This window comes from Aedes aegypti, chromosome 3 (genome assembly GCF_002204515.2).
Source record: "Aedes aegypti strain LVP_AGWG chromosome 3, AaegL5.0 Primary Assembly, whole genome shotgun sequence".
NCBI classification, from domain to species: Eukaryota; Metazoa; Arthropoda; class Insecta; order Diptera; family Culicidae; genus Aedes; species Aedes aegypti.
Window position 1 is genome coordinate 365,758,509 of NC_035109.1, and position 21,020 is coordinate 365,779,528.

Genomic DNA, 21,020 nt, shown 5'->3' on the forward strand with positions numbered 1-21,020 from the left:
AACAAATTTTTATATTTAATATAAAAATTAGAAACAAATTACGTTTTGTCCACGCATGGAATCGTAAAGTTTATTCATAATGCCAAAAATGATCACTTTTGATACCAACCCACCCGCTCGTAACGCATTTTGTATGAAAATTATACGAATTTTGTATGAGCTGTAACATTTTGAAAACTCATATCCACCCCTTTTCAGCGTAAAGAATTTTGTGAACAGGCCTTAATGGCTGATATTAAAAAATCGACACCTTTTCTAAATGAGACATCCCTATGAATGTTCACTGGTCTGACGTTTGTTGGGTTAATTTTATGCTGGATGCAACGCTATAGGCCAGGAGAAGTGGATGAACTTGTCATTCATTTTTCTGTCAAATCTCATACAAAATCTACTTTTTCTTTGACAGAAATTCACTCTAGGTGAACCACTTCCCCTGGCCTATTTTTATGCTGCGCTACCATAACAACCTGCCACTGTGGAAAGCGGTAAACAGAAAATTTTCACCGTTCGCAATCATTTTCCTGAATTTCCCGTGAACGAAAGGTGTCCGAAGTAAATCCATCCGCTGGAGACGTTCGGAAAATGGATTCGTATTAGGATTAGGCACTGGTAAAAGCACAACGGCAGCAGACAACGATGAGCGGGGATAAGGTAAGTACTTGTAATTGCCAATTTCCGTTAGTTTTCGGTGCGTTGTGTTGCGTATGATTGCGTACGGCGTAAATAACACGATATTGATTTCGGGAATTTTAGGTTCTTTACCGGAACGAGGAACCCCACGGCCAAGGTGATGTGTACTTCTTGTGGCAAACGGGTGGTTCGGCCCAACTTATGGCCTCCACTGGAAGCGATGGAACGGTTGCAGTGTTCAATCGGCAAGGTTTACTCATAGAGCGGATCGTTCTGCAGGGGTAAGTGTTGACAAGGGGAAGGCTTTCACAGGGCTGGTAGCTGATCTGTTTTTAAAGAGTTGGTCACTATTTTAAGGGGACACGGGAGACCGTGTTATTTTCCCTATCTTTCGTCTCACTCTAACAATTATCATCAACACTTTGTGGAAGCAAATCTCGAGTTTTAGTGAACCGATGAAGCTGAAAATTTATTGGGTTGTGCACTACATATATAGAATCATAGTGATACATTTTTACATCGATATATGGAGTGGTTCTTGGGATTTGCTTCTTGAAATGGATAGGGTGATTATGATGACGTCCCGTGCGGCCTTAATGTATGTATCTCACATGTCTCTATTTTTTATGCAGCAAATCTCTTTTTAGAGACTTGGACACTACAGTGCCCGTTCATGTTTGGCACGGTTCGATTTTGGCAACACGATATTTTCCCTAACTCGATGGAATGCGCGATTGCAAAATATGTGCTCTGTAGCCCGATTCCTCCCTGACTCGATGGTCCCTTCAATATCGAGTAAGGGAGAGTTGACTATAAAAAATGGATCGGGCGTCAGTCACCAATCCAGTTAATCTCAATGTTTCGGTGAGTCTTTTTGAGGCTTATCATGTCCAAAACAGATAAATTTAATTAGTAGTCATTATAACGGTAATAAAAGTTTTGATAAAAACGAATGAATTTTTTTACATGTTGCCAAAATCGAACGGGCACTGTATTTGAATGCAGGACTCTAAAACATCTATTTCAAATTGAACGTTTCTAAAGTTTCTTTTTTAACCAAAACGGTCTCTGAAGCTACTTGCAAAGTTTTTGACCAACCTCACCGCATCGCGAGTCAATTCGCTATAGTGCGCATCAATTATTTAAATTTTATAGCTCAGAACGATCTCACTACTTTGTATTTCAGTTGATTCCATCGCCGTATTACGTGAATCGCACTGTTGACTTTTTTTGTTCACCCCGCAAGTGCAAGCAACGCACTCAAAGAATCAAACTCTATTTTTTTTCGATTACTTTTGCTAAACTTCGCAAGTTGGTTAAATTAGGAAATTCGTTCAGAAATCGCTAGCACCATTATACTCGTACTGTGTAACACGATGTGACTGGGTCTTAGTTTAATCCATCACTTCTTCCAAAGTTTCTTCAAGAATCTTCTTATTATTCTATATGGATGCTCACGAAAATTGTTCCAGAATATATACAGGGTTGGCCGCAGATTTTTTTTCCGAAACCACCCATTGATTCTTTCAGATATGCCATTGAGAATTGTTCCATTAGTTTTTCTAACAGTCAAAGACTTTTTTATTACAATTAACACAATAAGTTCCTCAGGATTTTCACTATGGATATCTCATTTGTTCTTTAAACGAACCAGAACTGTTTTGGGTTTGCAAAAAACATGTTTGCTTCATTATGTATGAGAAAATCATTAAAAACCTTATTATGGCTTCCAGATGATAAATAATTTAATTGATTTTTCAAGTTTTCTGCTGATGTTTTTTTGTTGAATTATGGGTAGGAAATCGTTTGAGTGTCCTATTCAGGTGTTTTTGTGCGTAGTACATGTTCTACCTGTCCTACCCACTTCCCGCGCCACTGTTCTTAAGTAAAATCTCCATGGATTCTTCAAAATGTAATTTAGAGTAGGGACAATGGGGGCAATATGAACATACGGGGCAATATGAGCCACCCCGGTTTTGACCTGAAAAACAGTGTTTTAATGTCTAGTGTCATTATGATCTGCTAAAGGATGCCCCAAATAGCCACCACAATGAAAACCGTAAGAATATTCGTTTGAACACTCAAGATATTTACAAAAATGTACAAATTTGTCCTTCATCATGAAAAGCTCATAATTTTGGCAGTTTTCAATAAAGCCTATAAGACAATTATATTTATAATTCTGGTAAATTTTACCAATCCATTGAAACTTCGGATCATAATGAACTGTTCGTGAGCGAAATTAGATTTGTTCGAAAACAAAATTATTGAAAAACAATATATTAGTTTCAAGATGAATGGGCGGGGCAAAATGAGCCACCTAGATTTAAGCAAAACAAACGATGTTTTGGACATAAAAATGCATTGTCTAAATATATTAGATTATTTTTTTACTGCATAGCCATCTTTATGCACCATTAAAAGTGGAACACTTTGCTAGAAAATACGTTGAACCTAGTATTGCAATTTAGTACTAGTATAACATGGTCTGTGTACTATGGATTATGTATCTTAAAAAATAAGCCGCTAGAATCAATAATTTCAAGCAAAGCTAATACAATTTACTTTCTAATAATGTACTCTTCACCACTAACTCTTCTCTATACTGTTTTAAATAAAAAACATTCGATTGAATGAGGTGGCTCATACTGCCCCGTAGGGTGGCTCATAATGCCCCATATGGTTGGTGACCACGTAGAAAAACATGGTTTTCCAAAAAGTTTCTGAAATAATTTGCAAGTTGATGTTAACATTAATTATCGACGTAACATGGAAGATAACATTTTATAGTACAAGTCAATTGCATTTAAACCATATTTTTTGCTTTTTTCTATGCATTCCATGACGTTCTCCTTAGGCGGCCCATATTGCCCCGATCACCCCTATCACATCAGCAAATGCTACATTAATTATTCCGACCATTGCCAAACAATTTTTTTCAGGGATTTCGTTCGATGTTTTTTTAAAACTTTTTTCAGAAAATCCTACAGGATATTATAAAGGGGTTCGACGGATATTTTTTTGATAACTTTTTAAGCAATTTATCTAGAAAATCCACCACGATTTTCTTGGGAGTTAGATACATGGCTTGTTCAGAGATCTTTGCAAGAGTTCGTCGGGATTTTTTTTTACAAAAGTGTAAGTTTCTTCAAAGATTACTAAAAGATTTGTTTTAGAAATATTTCCAAGATTAAAAAAAAAAATTCTCCAGTATCTTATAAAAAATTTTTCTTTCCAGCTCCCTGGTTACATGTCTACATGTTTTCTCAGAAATTTCTCGAAGAAATATTGAAATCCAGTAGGAATCCCTGAAGTAATTTCTGAATATGTCCTTAAGGAGAAAAAAATCGAAGCCAAACCTCAAATTTTCAACAGCACAAATCTGGAGAACCAAACATCCGTTTATGCTGAAAGTTTGATCGATTTTTCATTTTCTGGAGATGACTAATCGATCAAGTTTGCAGCTCAAACAGATGTTCAGTTCTTCAGCTGCGTGCTCTTGAAATTTTCAAAAAAATTCTTTTTTTTTTTTGAAAATTTGATATTTGGCTTCGATTCATCTTCACCTTAAGGCCGCACGGGACGTCATCATAATCACCCTATCCATTTCAAGAAGCAAATCCCAAGAACCACTCCATATATCGATGCGAAAAAGTATCACTATGATTCTATATATGTAGTGCACAACCCGATAAATTTTCAGCTTCATCGGTTCACTAAAACTCGAGATTTGCTGCCACAAAGTTTTGATGATTATTGTTAGAGTGAGGTCTCCCGTGTCCCCTTAAGAAAATTTCTGTTTGAAATCAGAGTTATATCTAAAAGAAACATCGGGCAAATATCTGAATTAGTTTCTGATGAAACTCCTGAGCAAAATCTTGAAAAAATAATGAATACAGTAATACTTGTCGTAATTCAAATGAATTGTATTATTCATGGAGTTCTGGCCGAATTCACAGAAGAAATCTTATGGACACTTTTCTCTTCTGTTTCCTTTTTGGATTGTTTTTGTTTTCTTAACTCCTGTATGACACGAGGTTACTAAAGTTTCTTTTTTTAAACACTCAGTCGCTATCAGCCCTGTTAATGGAAGTTTTCCAATTTTTTCTACCATAATTGTACAACACTCTAGAGGCTCCTGATACGAAACTCTACAGGCTCCAGAGAAACCTTAACGTTTAAGAATCCGTCATCGTAATTATCGTCATCATCGGAACTTCAACAGCAGTTTTTCTGTTCAAAACTTAAATTTATTTTACGAAAATGTGTTCACTGTGTTTCTGTTGGAGAATACAATACACTGAAAACATTTCCACGTAAATTTTGATGATTTTGAACGGAAAAATTGCTTTGGAAATTCTCAAATCAATGACGGATCCTGTCCCTTTAAGACACTCAAAAGCGACTATTCTACAGGTTCTTCAGAAATTTCTTCTCCGATTTTCAGATTTTTCTAAGCAACGGCTTAGTAATTTTGTCAATTGCTAGTGATTTCTTCAAAGATTTCTAGTGGAATATTTTCAGGGACTTATTTAGCCATCCCTCAAGAAATTCCTAGAGATTTTCCCACCATTTTGCCAGGATATATTTTAAAATTCTTCCAGCGATTTTTCATAAGATCTTGAATTTGCTCCACGAAATCCATCAGCACTTCTACACTGTACACACTAGTATTTTTTAGAGGAATTACTCTGAAAATTTGCCTTGGGACTATCCTCAAGACATTGTTTCATTAATTCTCTTTCAAAAATTCGTGTAGTAGTTCTTCACAAAAATAATCCTCTAAGTTTTATTACTCCATTTTTGAAACAAATTTGTCCGGGGATTTTTCCAGGAAACCGAACAAGAATTCCTCCAGGATTTTCTACGCCTATTTTTCAGTAATTCTTCCAATCATTTTTATATGGAGTTTCCTAAGAATTAATCCACGTCTCTTCCAGAAATTGCTTCAAATATTTATTTTTTATATATTCCTGGAAGTTTATTAAAACATTCGTCCAGAAGTTTATAAATGAATTCAAACAGGAATTCCACAGTAATAGCTCCCTTATAAAAATCTCTAGGCATTTCTCCAGCATTTCATCTAGGAATTATTTTTCCAGTTCTTCAAGACATATCTCGAGTAATTTTTCAAGTAATATAACCAAGAAACTTCAAAATTTCTTTCAAGATGTCACACGACATTCAATAATTATTCAAGTACTTACTTGATACTTGATGGGCTACAATCCGCTACGTTGAATCTACGCCGAATGGATAATTCTTCTCCACTGGGCTCGGTCCTGAGCCAATCGCTTCCAGTCGCCCTGAACGTTAAGTGCCCTTAAGTCCTCTTCAACTGCAAAAAGCCAACGTTTGCGCGGCCTACCACGAAGCCGACGGCCTCGTCCGGGTTCTCTACTGAATATTATTTTTGCTTGTCGTTCTTCCGGCATTCGTACCACGTGACCAGCCCAACGCAGCCTGCCGTGTTTTATGAGCTTGATAATATGCACTTCTTTATACTTGGTTCAACTCATGATTCATGCGACGCCGCCAGATGCCATTTTCTTGTTTACTGCCGAGTATTGTTCGCAGCACTTTACGCTCAAAAACTCCAAACGCTTTCCGGTCGACCTCTTTTAACGTCCAGGATTCATGGCCGTATAGAACTTGTGAATGGAAATAAAACACTTGCGTAGTGGTCAAAGTCTGAACAAGGAATGAAAAATTTATTACAACTATTTATCCAGGAATACAACGGTTACTAAGGTTGCTCCTAGATACGGTATTATTTAGATCGCAGGTTACTACTCCAACACTCCTCCTTAACCTTCGATCCCGGTCAATGCCTTGAATTGATTGTGCTTCTGCTTTGCCAAAGCTTTGGTAAACCCATCCGCTGGATGTTCATGAGTAGGAATGTAGTGAATTTTGATGTTACCTTTCTCAACTTCGTCCTTCACGAATCGGTAACGAATGGGCCACATACTACGTCCGGGAATTACAACCGTCGTTCCGGGTCATACATATTGCGGATTGATTGTCACAAAAGATAGGTATTGGCTGCTTACCACAGATCTGCGAGAGAAGTTGCTGCCACCAGAGTGCCTCTTGTGTGGTTCGAGATAAAGCGATGAACTCCGCTTCACATGATGATAACGCCACGCAAGGTTGTCGCTTCACGCTCCACGAAATGGCTCCTCCCATCATCTTGAAAACGTATCCGGTCGTAGATTTGCGCGTATCGGGTTCTCCTCCCCAATCCGCATCTGTATAACCAGTCAGCTGAGACTCACCAGATCTCTTATACATCAGTTTTGCGTCACACGTGCCGCGTAAGTAACGCATAATCCGTTTAACTGCCTCCCAATGTTGTCGTCCAGAATTAGCTGAAAATTGGCTTACCATGTTCACAGCAAATGCGATGTCCGGTCTTGTAGCTTGCGCTGCATATAGCAGAGAACCAACTGCTTCTTTGAAAGGAACATCCTTAATATCTGCAACTTCATCTGGCGTCTTGGGGCACATTGTCTCGTCGAGTTTGATGCTTGGGTCCATTGGCGTCGCAACTGCTTTTGAATTTGCCATGTTGAATCTTTTCAGGATATCTTCGATGTACGGTTGTTGATCTAGAGAAAGTTTTCCATTCAATCGGTCACGACTTATCTGCAGTCCCAGACAAAATTTCGCCTCTCCTAGGTTCTTCATCTTGAATCGAGAATTCAGGTAAGTTTTCAATTTTTCCTTAACCTCTGCATTGTTCGTGAACACCAGAAAATCATCCACATAGATTGTCACGAATAGCATCTTGCCGTCTTCTTCGAGGATATAATACAAACAAGGATCTACACTGGATCGAATTTACCCGAACTTCTTCAGAGATTCGTCCAACTGAATATTCCACACCCTGCTCGATTGCTTCAATCCGTATAAAGCCTTTTGTAACTTGCACACCTTCATGGGATCGCCGACGTAACCTTCGGGTTGTTCCATGTATATCTCTTCATCCTTGAGTTTTCCTTGCAGAAACGCTGTAACCGCATCAAGCTGCTCGATGTTGAGATCATGTTGTACTGCTAACGCCATGAGGAAGCGAATGGTAGAGTATCGCACTACCGGGGAATATACTTCATTGTAATCGATACCGGCTCGTTGAGAACATCCTTTTATAACAAGCCTTGCCTTATACCGCTCTATTTCGCCATCTACTCTTCGTTTGGTCTTGAAAACCCATTTATTCCGAATAGCTTTTCTCCCGTGTGGTAGATCAGTCAGGACCCAAGTACCATTGTCTTCCAACGCTTGAAGCTCCTCTTGCATCGCTTTAGTCCAGTGACGATGATCCGCTCGCTTCAACGCCTCAGTGTAACTCGTCGGATCTCCTCCATCGTCATCAATCGCTTCGTCGTTGGTATCATCAAGATCGAACTGTTTGGAAAAAATCTGGACAGCAGTTGAACTAAAGCATACAAAATCAGAATACTTGCCCGGGAATACGCGCTCCCGACCGCTGCGCCTCAACCCTTGCTGCTCATCAGCTGGTCTTGTAAGTTGCGGTGGGAGCGCAAGAGCAGGCACCACGTTGTCCGAAGAACGATCGAAAATGTTGGCCTGATTGGTAACATTTTCGTTGGCTTGATCGACCGGTACCATTGCTTCTTCTTCTTGGACCCTTGGTGGACTACCAGCTTGAAGATTATCTTCAGTTGTTTCAACCCAGGAGAACAGTTCTGTGAATTCAACTAATTCTTGCTTCCTCAGAAACTTCGATGGTCGTCCTTCATCTACAATGACTACATCTCTAGTGATGATCACGTCGCCAGAATCCGGGTTGAAAATACGAAATCCTTTCGAGTTATCTGCGTACCCAACGAAAATGCCTTCGTTGGACTTCACATCGAATTTCCTCCTCTTCTGCTTTGGGATGTGGTACATTGCACGCGATCGAAATACCTTCAAGTGCTGTAGATTCGGCTTTTGCTTAGACCATGCTTCCTCCGGTGTAACCAAGTCAAGTGATCTGGATGGACTGCGATTCACTAAATACGCCGCCGTGGAAATGGCTTCTGCCCAAAACTTCTTAGGTAGTTGAGCGTCGTTCAGCATACATCTTGCCTTCTCCACTAACGTGCGATTCATCCGCTCGGCTACTCCATTTTGTTGAGGTGTATAAGGACAACTGGTTTGGTGCATGATACCGTCTCGCTGCATGCTCTTCCGCATTTTTGAATTGACATATTCCGTGCCATTGTCCGTCCGCAATACCTTCAACTTCCTGCCAGTTTGCCGTTCGACTAATGACTTGAACTGCTCGTATACCTCTGTGACTTGACCTTTTGACTCCAAACAATACACGAATACCTTCCGAGTTGCATCATCGATGAAAGTGACGAAGAACCGGCTTCCTCCAAGCGATGGAACTTCAACCGGACCGCAGACATCTGAATGCACCAAGTCCAGTACATCTTCTGCTCTCGAGGAACTAGAACGAAACGTGTCTCGAGCATGCTTACCTTGAAAACAAGCGATACAATCTTGAAGAGCTTCTTTCTTCAGCACGATTCCATCTGCCATCGACAAAAGCTTCACCATACTCTGCTGATTCAGGTGTCCTAATCGCTTGTGCCAAATGTTGGAATCCACCGTTAGAAACGACTTCTCTATTCTCTGATTCAGCCGATATAGTCCATCTTCTTCCGTCCCTGACGCGATTACCGTACCATCATTATCCAGAACTTCACATTTCGACGCCGTGAAAACAACTTTTAATCTTTTCTTGCAAATTTGACTGATTGATAACAAGTTGGCCAAATCAGGAACAAGCAGCACGTTCTGTACTTCGATGCTTCCTTCTTTGAGATCTAGCTCGACAAACCCTCTGGCGACCGACTTGATAGACTGATTATTTGCTGTATCTATCGAATTCACCACAGTTTTATGCTTCTCAAAGCCTTCCTCACTTCTGGTCATATGGCTGCTTGCAGCTGAGTCAAAGTACCAATCTTCTTCTTTTCCTCTGCCCACAGTCATCATTGCACACAACGCCTTACCTTTGCCTTTCGTTGGCTGCTTCTGCGGACATTGTGCAGCAAAGTGTCCAGGTTTTCTGCAATTGAAGCATGTTCCTGATTTCTTATCAGTTTTCGCGTGTCTTGATTTATGATTCTGTTTGGTGTACAAGGCGCCCTCCGCTCCGCAACCTTTTAACGGCCACTTCACATTTTGAAGTATTTTCGCTTTCACAAGGTCAGCCATCAGCTCGATGCCCGAAGCTTCCATTCCCATTATCATGGGATTGTAATACTCCGGCAAACCCTTCAATAAGATCGATGCTAACCACTGGTCGTTTACCTCGAATCCAATTTTGCTCAGGCTCTGCGCCGTGGTTACCAATCCATCGACGTAATCTTCAACGGAACCGATTTCCTTCAACTTCACTGATGTCAACTTGTCCAGCAATCCAAAACGTCGAAGAAGTCCGTTATCTTGAAACGCCTTCTGGAGCTTTTCCCATGCTTCTTTCGCGGTTTCAACGTTTTTTACCAAGCTGTAGATGTTCTTCTCTATGCTCAGGCAGATTGCGGCCAATGCTCGTTCAGACGTCTCCGGATCAACTGCCTGCCCCTCTAATGGCTTCACAGCTCGCCAGGATACTTCTCTAATCAGCGTCATTTTCATAGCGAAAGCCCATGATGCGTAATTTTCCCGTCCACGTAGCTTGTCCATGTTTGAAAGTTTCACAGGGTTTCTGTAGGCACGCACAACACCTCCGGGCCGCAGACCATCACCACCAGTCGGTAATCCTACGCCACTAGATGCCGTCCTTGTACTTCCGCTCGTGCCTCTTCCAGTACCAACGGTTTGCTCATCGCCTCTCGGGATCATGGCTTCCAAATCGAAAAAATGCACTTCTCGTACTTTTCAGGCTATGACCAACTCTGGGCCCATAACCACTTGTGAATGGAAATAAAACACTTGCGTAGTGGTCAAAGTCTGAACAAGGAATGAATAATTTATTACAACTATTTATCCAGGAATACAACGGTTACTAAGGTTGCTCCTAGATACGGTATTATTTAGATCGCAGGTTACTAGAGCAACCGGAAGGATAAGAGTCTTATATAGCGCGAATTTTGTTTTCGTCTGCAGACTACGGGACTTAAGCTGGTTACGGAGCCTGTAAAAAGCCCTATTCGCAGCTGCAAGACGCCTTTTCACCTCGCGGGTAACATCATTATCGCAAGTCACTAAAGTACCAAGATACACAAATTTTTCCACTACTTCAAATTTTTCACCACCTAGCACCACTTCACTACCAACGTCACGATTGGAACCACGCTGTCTACCAGCGATCATGTACTTAGTTTTGCTGGTGTTGACGGTAAGTCCAATCCTCGCTGTCTCCCTTTGAAAAGGCACGAATGCCTCTTCTACGGCTCGACGATCAATTCCGATTATATCGATATCGTCCGCAAAACCCAGGAGCATATGCTACCGGGTGACGATGGTACCGCTTCTTCGCACGCCCGCTCTCCTTATAGCTCCTTCGAGAGCAATGTTGAACAAAAGATTCGGAAGCGCGTCTCCTTGCTTCAATCCATCTAAGGTTACGAAGGAGGTTGAAGTCTCATCCGCAACCCGCACACTTGATTTCGATCCATCCAACGTTGCACGAATCAGTCTAATCAGTTTCGCCGGAAAACCGTGTTCTACCATTATCTGCCATAACTCATTTCTCTTTACTGTATCGTACGCCGCCTTGAAATCAATGAACAGATGATGAGTCTGCAAGTTGTATTCCCGGAACTTATCAAGGATTTGTCGCAAGGTAAACATTTGTTCCGTCGTTGATCGGCCCTCACGAAAACCAGCTTGGTATTCGCCGACGAAGGACTCCTCCAGCGGTCTCAATCTGTTGAACAGAACATGCGACATTATTTTGTACGCCAAATTGAGGAGCGTTATTCCTCGGTAATTGGCGCTCTCCAATCTGTGGCCCTTCTTATACAGAGGGCAGATGAGGCCCTCCAGTCAGCTAGCAGGCAATTCTTCTTCCTCCCATATCCTTAACAGAGTACGGTGCAGTATTTCGTACAGCTGCTCACTACCGTGCTTGAAAAGTTCGGCCGGGAGCTCGTCTTTTCCAGCAGCCTTACAGTTTTTCAACTCCTTAACTGCCCATACTCGCAATACAGTCCCATTAGGAAAATCATCATGTAGAGAAAAACGCTTCTAAACATAATACATAACATTTTCGTTTCACCGTTTCTAACAGTAGTAAATTGTGGTGGCATTACTCAACACATTATCATTGCAGTATTATAAAACCGCCAAGAACTAAAGTATAGTTAAAGTGGTTCTTTTCCATATCTTAATCTAAGATTCAATCCAATGGGACTCGTTATCCGAGTATTTTTCTTGCCAAACACAAATATACCCGCATACCAGTCCCATTACGGGGGACTGGCTTACTATGTTTTTACGCACCTTGACACAATCGTTTTCAAGTTTATAGTAGATCTCACACTAGATCCCAAGGAATTTTCCAACTGCAACTGTTAATACTAATAAATTTGGATTAAACATGTCTTTCAAAGTTATTGTACTATTCGGTGGTAACAGTGATCATGTTGAAGACTCTCCTGGATTTTATTTAACTGCAGAACATGTTCCGGTCAGCCAATCTAGAAAGTTAATGGAATCCACCAGTGGTGGACCACCACGGAGATGTTGGTTTCAAGCAATGCAACAAAGCAATTTTTGGCCAGCATGAAGACGGCAAAGCTGTTGAAGATTCCTTAGATATATGTGAATTGACCTGTTGTATGCTTTGGAACCACCTTACTACTTGGTTTTAGAAGTCGCATGTACCTACTTAGGGGTGACTGTGGAAACTCTGGCTGGCCAAAAAAATCAACCCAATTTCAAGCCATAACAAGTTAAGCCTACCGGAGAGTTCGGTGATCATTGGCCGGAGTACAATAGTAGTGAGAGCAGCAGCATTTACTTAAAGGGAAGATTTTTGTTTGACTATTTTTGGTTTAGAGGCTCGTAAGCACACATTTTGAGTTGTGACTGTAGCACATCGCAACAGAAGTCATTCTGGGAAAACTTTAATACCACGTAAACATAAATACTTTACATGAATAAACATGGTTTGAGTAATTGAAATTTGTATTATTTCTCCTTTTAATAAAAAAACAATACGATGCAAGATTACAAAACATATAACAGGGCCAGGTTTGCTTCAACTTCTTTGTAATTCACACTCAAAAAAATCCAAACGTCATTGCTACGTGAAAAATCACGTAGATCATTCCAAATTCATTTTGCCTTCACTTCACCTGACTAAGATAAAGATCACTAAGCCATTCATAACCATCAAATAGTGAATCGGTAATTGTTACTGAGGTTACCTATCGCACTTACGTGAAATTCACGTAGGTGCCTAAGTTCATTTTGACATCTGCATATTGTACGTACATTCGGTGTTGAGCGCATATCCTAAGATGGCGCCCGCTTGATTTTTGTAGAACTTCAGAAGCAGCTGAACTTTAAATCCTGTGTTAGATTGATTTTAAGGTAAATATGCTTTGAATACCGAAGAATCCCTGCATTACTTCATATTTTACACCTGATTTATAACCTCTATCAATTATAGCACGCGAAGGCTGCAACAAAACAGAACATACTCACAACATTTGGGAAACAAGATTCACAATGCTCAGATTGAATATAAAAATATCAAAATCATTTAGATTTGTTCCCATTTTCCAATTGGGAATTAGTTTTCTTCCAAAGCCTATTAGAGATAAGGTTGGTCTATATTCTAGTTAATTTAATGCAAAACCATCTAGGTCCTATTGAAACGCTTCGTAAAGGCTACCGAAAAATCCACGTAGCTCTTACTTGTAGCGCCGGTGGAATGGACGAAGTTCAAAAGTTCATGCGTTCATTCTGGGCTACCTATGATTAACGTAAGAGCTACGTGAAAAGTGCGATGGAAAAAAACCACGTATGTTTTCACGTAACAGTGACGTTTGGATTATTTTGAGTGCACTAATGGGACTAATATGCGGGTACTTTCAATATGGGACGCACATGATTTGGTATTTTTTCTCATTTTGTCCATACAAAAATTCTATTTTAAGCATGATTTCATAAAGTACACTAAACATAAACACCATTCATGAAGTTAACTAAAAAATGGTTAAAATCCATATGGGACTGTTATGCGAGTATGGGCAGTTAATCGCTCTTCTAACCTCATCTAGCGTCGGGGGCTCCACAGCTTGTCCATCGTTGCTGATGATTAATATGTTCTCAGACTCGCTCGTGTTCTCTCCATTCAACAATTGCTCGAAGTGTTCTTTCCACCTGGCAGCCACCAAGATTTTGTCTTATTCAAGTAATTCTTCTTATAATACCTACGTTTTTTTTAGGGATTTTTGCTCGATACTATTCAAGGAATACCTTCCGAATTATTTAGTGATTTCCAATCATTATCATAGCTATTTATCAAGTGATCGTTGCAGAAATTTATAATTTATTTCTACAGAAGTTTCATCGAAGATTGCTTACGTTTTTTGGAAAGGCATCGGATTTTGCCGGAAATTGCTCTAATAATTTCAGAAAAACATCTGACAATTCCATGGAGAGATCTCTTCCTTGAAAAATTTCCGAAATTCTTATAGGAATCTTATTAGAAATTTCTGGAGTTATTACTTAAGAGCAATTCAATTTCTCTTCCTGAAAAGAAAAACAATGTTGGAAAAAATCTCAACAAATCACGGGAGGCATCGCTGACGAAAATGCTGATTAAATTCTTGGAGATGTTTTGAATGGAACTATTTGATGTAAACTTAAGTCGAGGGAAGAATTCCTGCGGGACTTTTGTACGAACGCTTTCTGTAAGAATATTTGGATAATTCTTGGAAAAATCGTGGTTAAATCACTGGGGTTATTCTTAGAATGAAAAGGTTTAATTTATGGAGGTAGCTTCAGCAACATTCTTGTAGAAATTCCTGAGGAAGTTTGTGGAAGAATCACTCTTTTGATTTTAATATAAATATTTAAAGTAATATCTGAAGTAAACTTTGGGTAAACACCTGAATTTATTTTCAGTCGTTATGCTACGAGTAATAAAAAAACTCTTAGAAATATTCTTAGATAAATGTCTGGTCGGATTCTCTGAGGAATTGTTATGAAAACTCTTATCGCCTAATTCCTGGTTTTTGTTCAATATTTTTTTTTTACTTTCGGTGTTGCTTCTTTTTGTTTTTTCAGGTATGAGGTCTCTAAAATTCCTATCATGAGAACCCTCTGTAGTTCTCAATCCTGCTTTCAGGATTGCGATCCTCATTTCAGATGTTTATAAAAAATATTTCTTCATTTCAGACTCTGCGCGGGTTTTGCATGGGACAAAGATGGAGATGTGTTGGCTATAATCACTCAGAGCTCGCCACAGTTGATCGTATGGGATTCGAACTCGCAGAAGAAACAGCACGTTGACATCGGTTTGCGTGATCCTCCGAGCTGTATCATATGGTCCACGAGAAATTTGCTGCTAGCTGTGGCCACTTCTAGAGGCAATCTGTCGATATACAACCATGCAACTACAAAGCGGATTCCCATTTTGGGGAAGCATACCAAACGAATCACTTGTGGTGCATGGGGCTTCGCAAACTGGGGATCGGGGAACGTGGGAATGGTACACATTCTAGCATTGGGAAGCGAGGATAAGACATTGTCTTTGAGCAACGAAGAAGGCGACACTTTGAGGTCGGTTCAACTGCGGGACAATCCAAGTGATATGCATTTTGCTGAGATGAAAACGGACGAACGACTTCCGGGTGAGAATACGATAAGTATGATTCTTGGGAAAAGGACACTGTTCTTGTATCATCTGCCGGAGCCGGATTCTCCGACGGAACTTGGATTTCAGCAACGTTATGGATCGTTACTGCAGCACAAATGGTTCGGAGATGGATATGTTCTACTGGGATTCAGTTTAGGACACGTGGTAGCAATTTCGACGCATCCTAGAGAAGTAGGACAAGAGCTGTGGCAGGTTAAGAACCATCGAGATTCTTTGAATAGCATTGCAGTGTGTAAAGAACTAGAGCTTATAGCTTCTTGCGGTGACAATAAGTAAGGAAAATTTCGAAAGTTAGGTAAAGTCCCTCTTTAAAAGATCATTATTTTCAGCATCAAAATACATTCCATGAGCAATCTACAGGAAACGATAAAAATTCTAACGCTGCACGACCAAGCAGCGCTAAAGAACATCGAGTGGAGCTCCGATGGACAGCTGCTTGGAGTGACCACATCGCAGGGCGCAATTTGCGTATTCGTTACAAAACTGCACTCCCTGTATGCTGTATCTCCGCCTCGGATAGCGTTACTTTCCAGCTTAGCGGAAGTTGCTATCCACCATTATGCACCGGATAAGATCAAATCCGCACCGACGACGATCGCCCTGGAGATCGAGCCATCATTCCTAGCGGTGGGGCCTTACCATATGGCATGCGGGATGAACAATCACGTTTGGTTCTATGACCTAGGGCGAACGTTGAACGACAGTCCTCTACTGCTCGGTGATCGAGAGTACATGTCGGAAATCAAGGAAGTTGCATTGAGTTCTGAGTACTGTGCCGTTCTTTGCGGAGGACAAATCATGCTCCATCCGGTAGGTGATTGAATCTCTTTCCGTGAATTTGTATGACTTTTGCTATTTCACAGATCGAATCTACCAACGAGGTCACGCTTAATCGTGAACCTAAGATATTCCCAGACGAAGTTCGTGGCATGAGTGAGTCATTGATCACCTGTTTAGCCTTAACCAACGATTTCCTCTGCTTTGCAACAGATGTAAATGGTGACACTTTTAGTTTCTGATCGTATACTAAAAACCTCTATTTCTAGCTCGGTAATATTATCCACTTCTCGTTAGAACGCTGGTCAACAGTGGTGCAATTTCGACATCAAGTTGGTATAAAATCACTGCATGCCGACTTGGACGGAACGCGACTAGTGTTCATCGATGACCACACCCATGGATACGTCTACATTTCGGCTACGGAAGAATCGATTCGAATTCCCGAGTTTCCCAAACATGCCATCGGTGTTCTGTGGGATTACTCGCACTCAACCGTGTTCATTGCTTTCGATCGGAGTAGTTGTGTGACGTATGCTTTAGTAAGGACTTCAGTGGCAGGGAAAAGGATTGAAAAAGTTGGAGTTACCAGTTTGATCAGTGATCAGATGCCATTGATGTTATACGATGGTGAACTGTGCCTTCATGGGAGCGGCGGACGGCTAACAAACATTGTTCTTGATACACATGCCAACAAACCTGGTAGAGATGTGAAGGAGCAGCTCAGAACTGTTCGCTCTATGCGAAAATACAATGAAGCTTGGGAATTGTGCAATTTGATGAACGACGTCGAGGAGTGGAAGGAGCTAGGAAAAGCAGCAATAGCAGACCTGAATGTTACTTTTGGTAAGTATTGATGTAATTCTTTAAAAATCCACATTTCATCAATGTTCCAAACGTAGCGATCAAAGTTTATCGTAACATTGGAGACGTAGCAATGGTATACGCCTTGGAGGATATAGTACAAATAGAAGATCTTAACACGTTAGCCGGATTCTGTGCCTTACTATTGAATAAGATCGACGAGGCAAAGACGCTGTTTGCCAAAAGCGGGAACCCACAGGAAGCTCTTGAACTGTGTCGAGATCTGTTACAGTGGGAACAAGCGATGGCTCTGGCCGGGTCTCTTGCTCCTGAGCAACTACCATTTCTGGCACGAGAGTACGCCCAACAGTTGGAGTTTACGTATGTTAAAATTTGAATTACAGCTTTGTTGAAAAGTATTATCAGATGTTCAATCGATTTCAGTGGAAGTTATGCGGAAGCACTCATAAACTTTGAACGTGGCTTGAAAAGTGATATTCTTCCCAGCTCAGATGGAGTAATCGAACAGGAAGTCCTTAGTCAACATTTGAATTTGTGCAAGGCAGGAATCGCACGTACTAGCATTAAATGCGGAGATTATCGTCGAGGCGTACAGCTGGCTCTAGAGTTGAATGATAAAACACTATTCAACGATTGCGGAGAAGCTTTGATGGCTAACGGTAACCTCAACGAAGCAGCCGTCCTTCTTGAGAAAGGTGAAAACTGGGACAAATGCTGTGAACTATACATAAATCTCAAGCAGTGGAAGAAAATCGATCACATTCTACCGAACGTAACTAGTCTTAAGCTGCATGCAGCCTACGCCAAAGCAAAAGAGTCGGAAGGACACTACGCGGATGCTATCAACAGTTACCACTTGGCCGGAGACTTAGATAGTGTTGTTAGAATTTATCTAGAATACCTCTCCGATCCTCATAGCGCATCAGAGATCCTTCTGGAAACGCGATCCATCGAAGGATCGAAACTCTTGTCGAAATATTTTGAGCAGCACGGAGATTATGAATCAGCAATTCAATTCCTGGTACTCTGTGGCTCCATTTCGGACGCGTTCGCGATTGCCCAAAAACAAAATAAAATTCGCTACTATGGTGAAGTTTTGGAGCAGAGCTCAAACGCAAAACCCAGTGATTACCTCGTTCTTGCCACGCACTTCGAAAACGAAAAGTACACGCTTCTAGCAGGGAAATACTATTTCCTAGGTAAAGAATACTCAAAGGCTTTGAAACACCTTTTGAAAGCTTCATCATTTAGCAATGAAGAGAATACTGCACTTTCACTAGCTATTGACTGCGTAGCATCGGCTAACGACGAAAAACTCTCCAACCAGCTAATTGAATATCTACTCGGAGAGACAGATGGAGTTCCCAAGGATCCAAAACTTCTGTTTCGCCTATACATGGCGAAAAGACAATTCAAGGAAGCTGCAAAAGCAGCAATGATAATTGCCAACCAAGAACAAACTGCTGGTAACTACCGAAGTGCGCACGATCTACTTTTCTCAATGTACCAGGAGCTCAAGCGCAACAACCTTACAATAGCATCCGATATGAAGGCTTCCTTGACTCTGCTGCATCGATACACATTGGTGAGGACGCATGTCAAACGTGGCAATCACCTGCAGGCAGCACGTCTATTGCTACAAGTGGCTAAGAATATCTCCCAGTTTCCATCGCGTAAGTTTCAGGACAATCCCAAGCTACAGTTTATTAAATCAATCTATGTTTCCCAGATGTCGTCCCCATCCTGACCTCCACGGTAATCGAATGCCACCGAACCGGGTTGCGCAAGTCCGCCTTCGAGTACGCCGTGATGCTGATGCGATCAGAATTTCGCGGCCAGATTGACGCTAAGTATGCCAAAAAGATTGAATCAATTGTACGCAAGGCACCCCGTGGGCAACTAGAGGACGAAGGTGCCTACGACTCCAGTCCGTGCCCGGTGTGCGAGGCCAATCTTCCAACGATGGATTTCATCTGCGGGCAGTGCAAGACGACACTACCGATATGTATAGCAACGGTAGGTTTTGAGTAGGGAATTTCATTTGGAGCTGTAAAAGTAAGCGAAATTTATTGTTTCAGGGTCAACACATTGTTAAAGAGGACGTAGCAGCGTGTCCGGAATGTGACTTTCCTGCTTTAAAAATGGAAATGATGAAGTAAGTGTAGCTAGTTCAATTATAACTAAGAATTTCTCCTTGTTTCATTGTTTTATTTTGTCAGAATATTGGAATCAACAGAAAACCAGTGCACAATGTGTGGCGAGGAGATAGACTCTACTCGTCTTGTAGACATTGAAGATATTCAGCCGTACATTGACGGTACGGCAACGTGATCTCATAGCTAACCATAGACAGTGCAAACTACGGCACCATGTTCCATACTGATGTACCTTTCAATGATTAAGAGCTTTGAGTGCTTTAAGGGTAAGGAACGATCTCTCTTGATGTTGGAAATCAAATAAATGTAGTATAAGCATGGTCTTTTCAAATTGTGTGTTTAGATATCACATCCAAAAGTTGTACCGAGAGGATACGGAAGTAGATGTTGCAAGGCCGATTTTTCAACTTCGACATACATGCACAGCCCGCTCTCTTGCAGCACTGATGAAGAGGAAGAGGCTTTTAGAAGAGGCCGGACTGAAGCCAACGAATGTGTTCCCCATCTGGCGAGTGCAAGGAGGAAGGCATCGAGACAATTTCTACCTGGTCCACCTGGGGAAGGGATCCATCGCCATGGCGGGCCTGACGAATGTGAGATCGCTCTTCAACATCATTATTAAATGGGAGCGTTACCGCCCGAAAAAGAACGACGTGACGCAGTGGAAGTATTCGCACGGTCACGGTACGAGGAACTGCCACATGTGGCAAATGTACCGGCGCGCACGCAACGACAACATGCCAGTCGATGGAGGGTATCGAACCGAAGTGCACTAACTGCGGTTCCGTTGGTGTTCTGGTGGAAACCTCCATCGGCCCAATCAAAATCTCCCAGCCGGTCGTTCATCAGGAACTCAGCTCGGACTACTACCCGGTGGTGACTGAAATTGGTTCCCTGGTCAACCGGCATCGAGTCACCCGGCGCAACTACCACCGTGTCGACTGGAGTCGATATCAGCGGTGTGTCGACGCCAACATTGGATACCAGGCCCCTATGGCGTCCATTGAAGATATCGATCAGCAGCTGCAGAGCATCGAATATGCCATATCCGTGGCCCGAGAGCAGCACGTACCAGCATCTGGTCAGGTGAGCAACACCCTTCATATACATAGAGTTAGCAAAGATCTCATTCGTTTACGCAACACCAAACGTAGGCAGTACCAACGCACTGGTCTGCCTACCTACGTTAAAAAGCGAAGTTAATCGCATATCCAAAATCATCAAGGCCAGAATAATGGACCTTAGGAACGAAGATTTTTCCAAAAAGATCCGCTCTTTCCCAGATTGCGCTAGGCCATAGGCCATTCTTAAACCCAAATCCAGACCAATTCCACCGTTGATCCCACTAGACAACACCGACTCTAAGCATCGCCTGATAACCCCTGCGGAGAAGGCTGCTGAGATAGGTCGGCATATCGTCAGCTCACACAATCTAGGGCTAAACATTCCTAGTTTAGCACGAGGCTGCTGTCTCTGAATATGCAGCTAACCTACACCGATCTCCCGACGACTTCTCGGAGAAGTTGGAGATCATTGCTGACGAATTGCAGGCCTATGTCAAAACAACCAAAAACATAAAGGCCCCAGGTTTCGACAACATCCTGAACTTGGAGCTCAAGCAATTGAGTCTCCAGTTCTATCAACATCTCTGACTTAACTGCTTCCCATTGCCGTGGAAGTCAGCAAAAGTCATCCCCATCAGGAAACCTGGGAAGGATCCTTCTTCCTCCAAAAGCTATCGTCCCATCAGCCTTCTTTCAGGGTTATCAAAG

The 21,020-nt window shown here is 41.6% G+C and overlaps 1 protein-coding gene across 1 annotated transcript; it reads left to right on the plus strand.

Annotated features, from left to right (window-relative positions):
- The first annotated feature begins 425 nt into the window (after positions 1–425).
- LOC5564592 (WD repeat-containing protein 19) lies at positions 426–19,571 on the plus strand. The gene is made up of 11 exons (XM_001648879.2): positions 426–651; positions 754–911; positions 15,010–15,762; positions 15,820–16,300; positions 16,354–16,482; positions 16,537–17,113; positions 17,170–17,452; positions 17,516–18,765; positions 18,822–19,108; positions 19,171–19,247; positions 19,312–19,571. The coding sequence occupies exons 1-11, from the start codon at positions 637–639 to the stop codon at positions 19,421–19,423; spliced, it is 4,122 nt and encodes a 1,373-aa protein (XP_001648929.2). The 5' UTR covers positions 426–636; the 3' UTR covers positions 19,424–19,571.
- Positions 19,572–21,020: the final 1,449 nt, after the last annotated feature.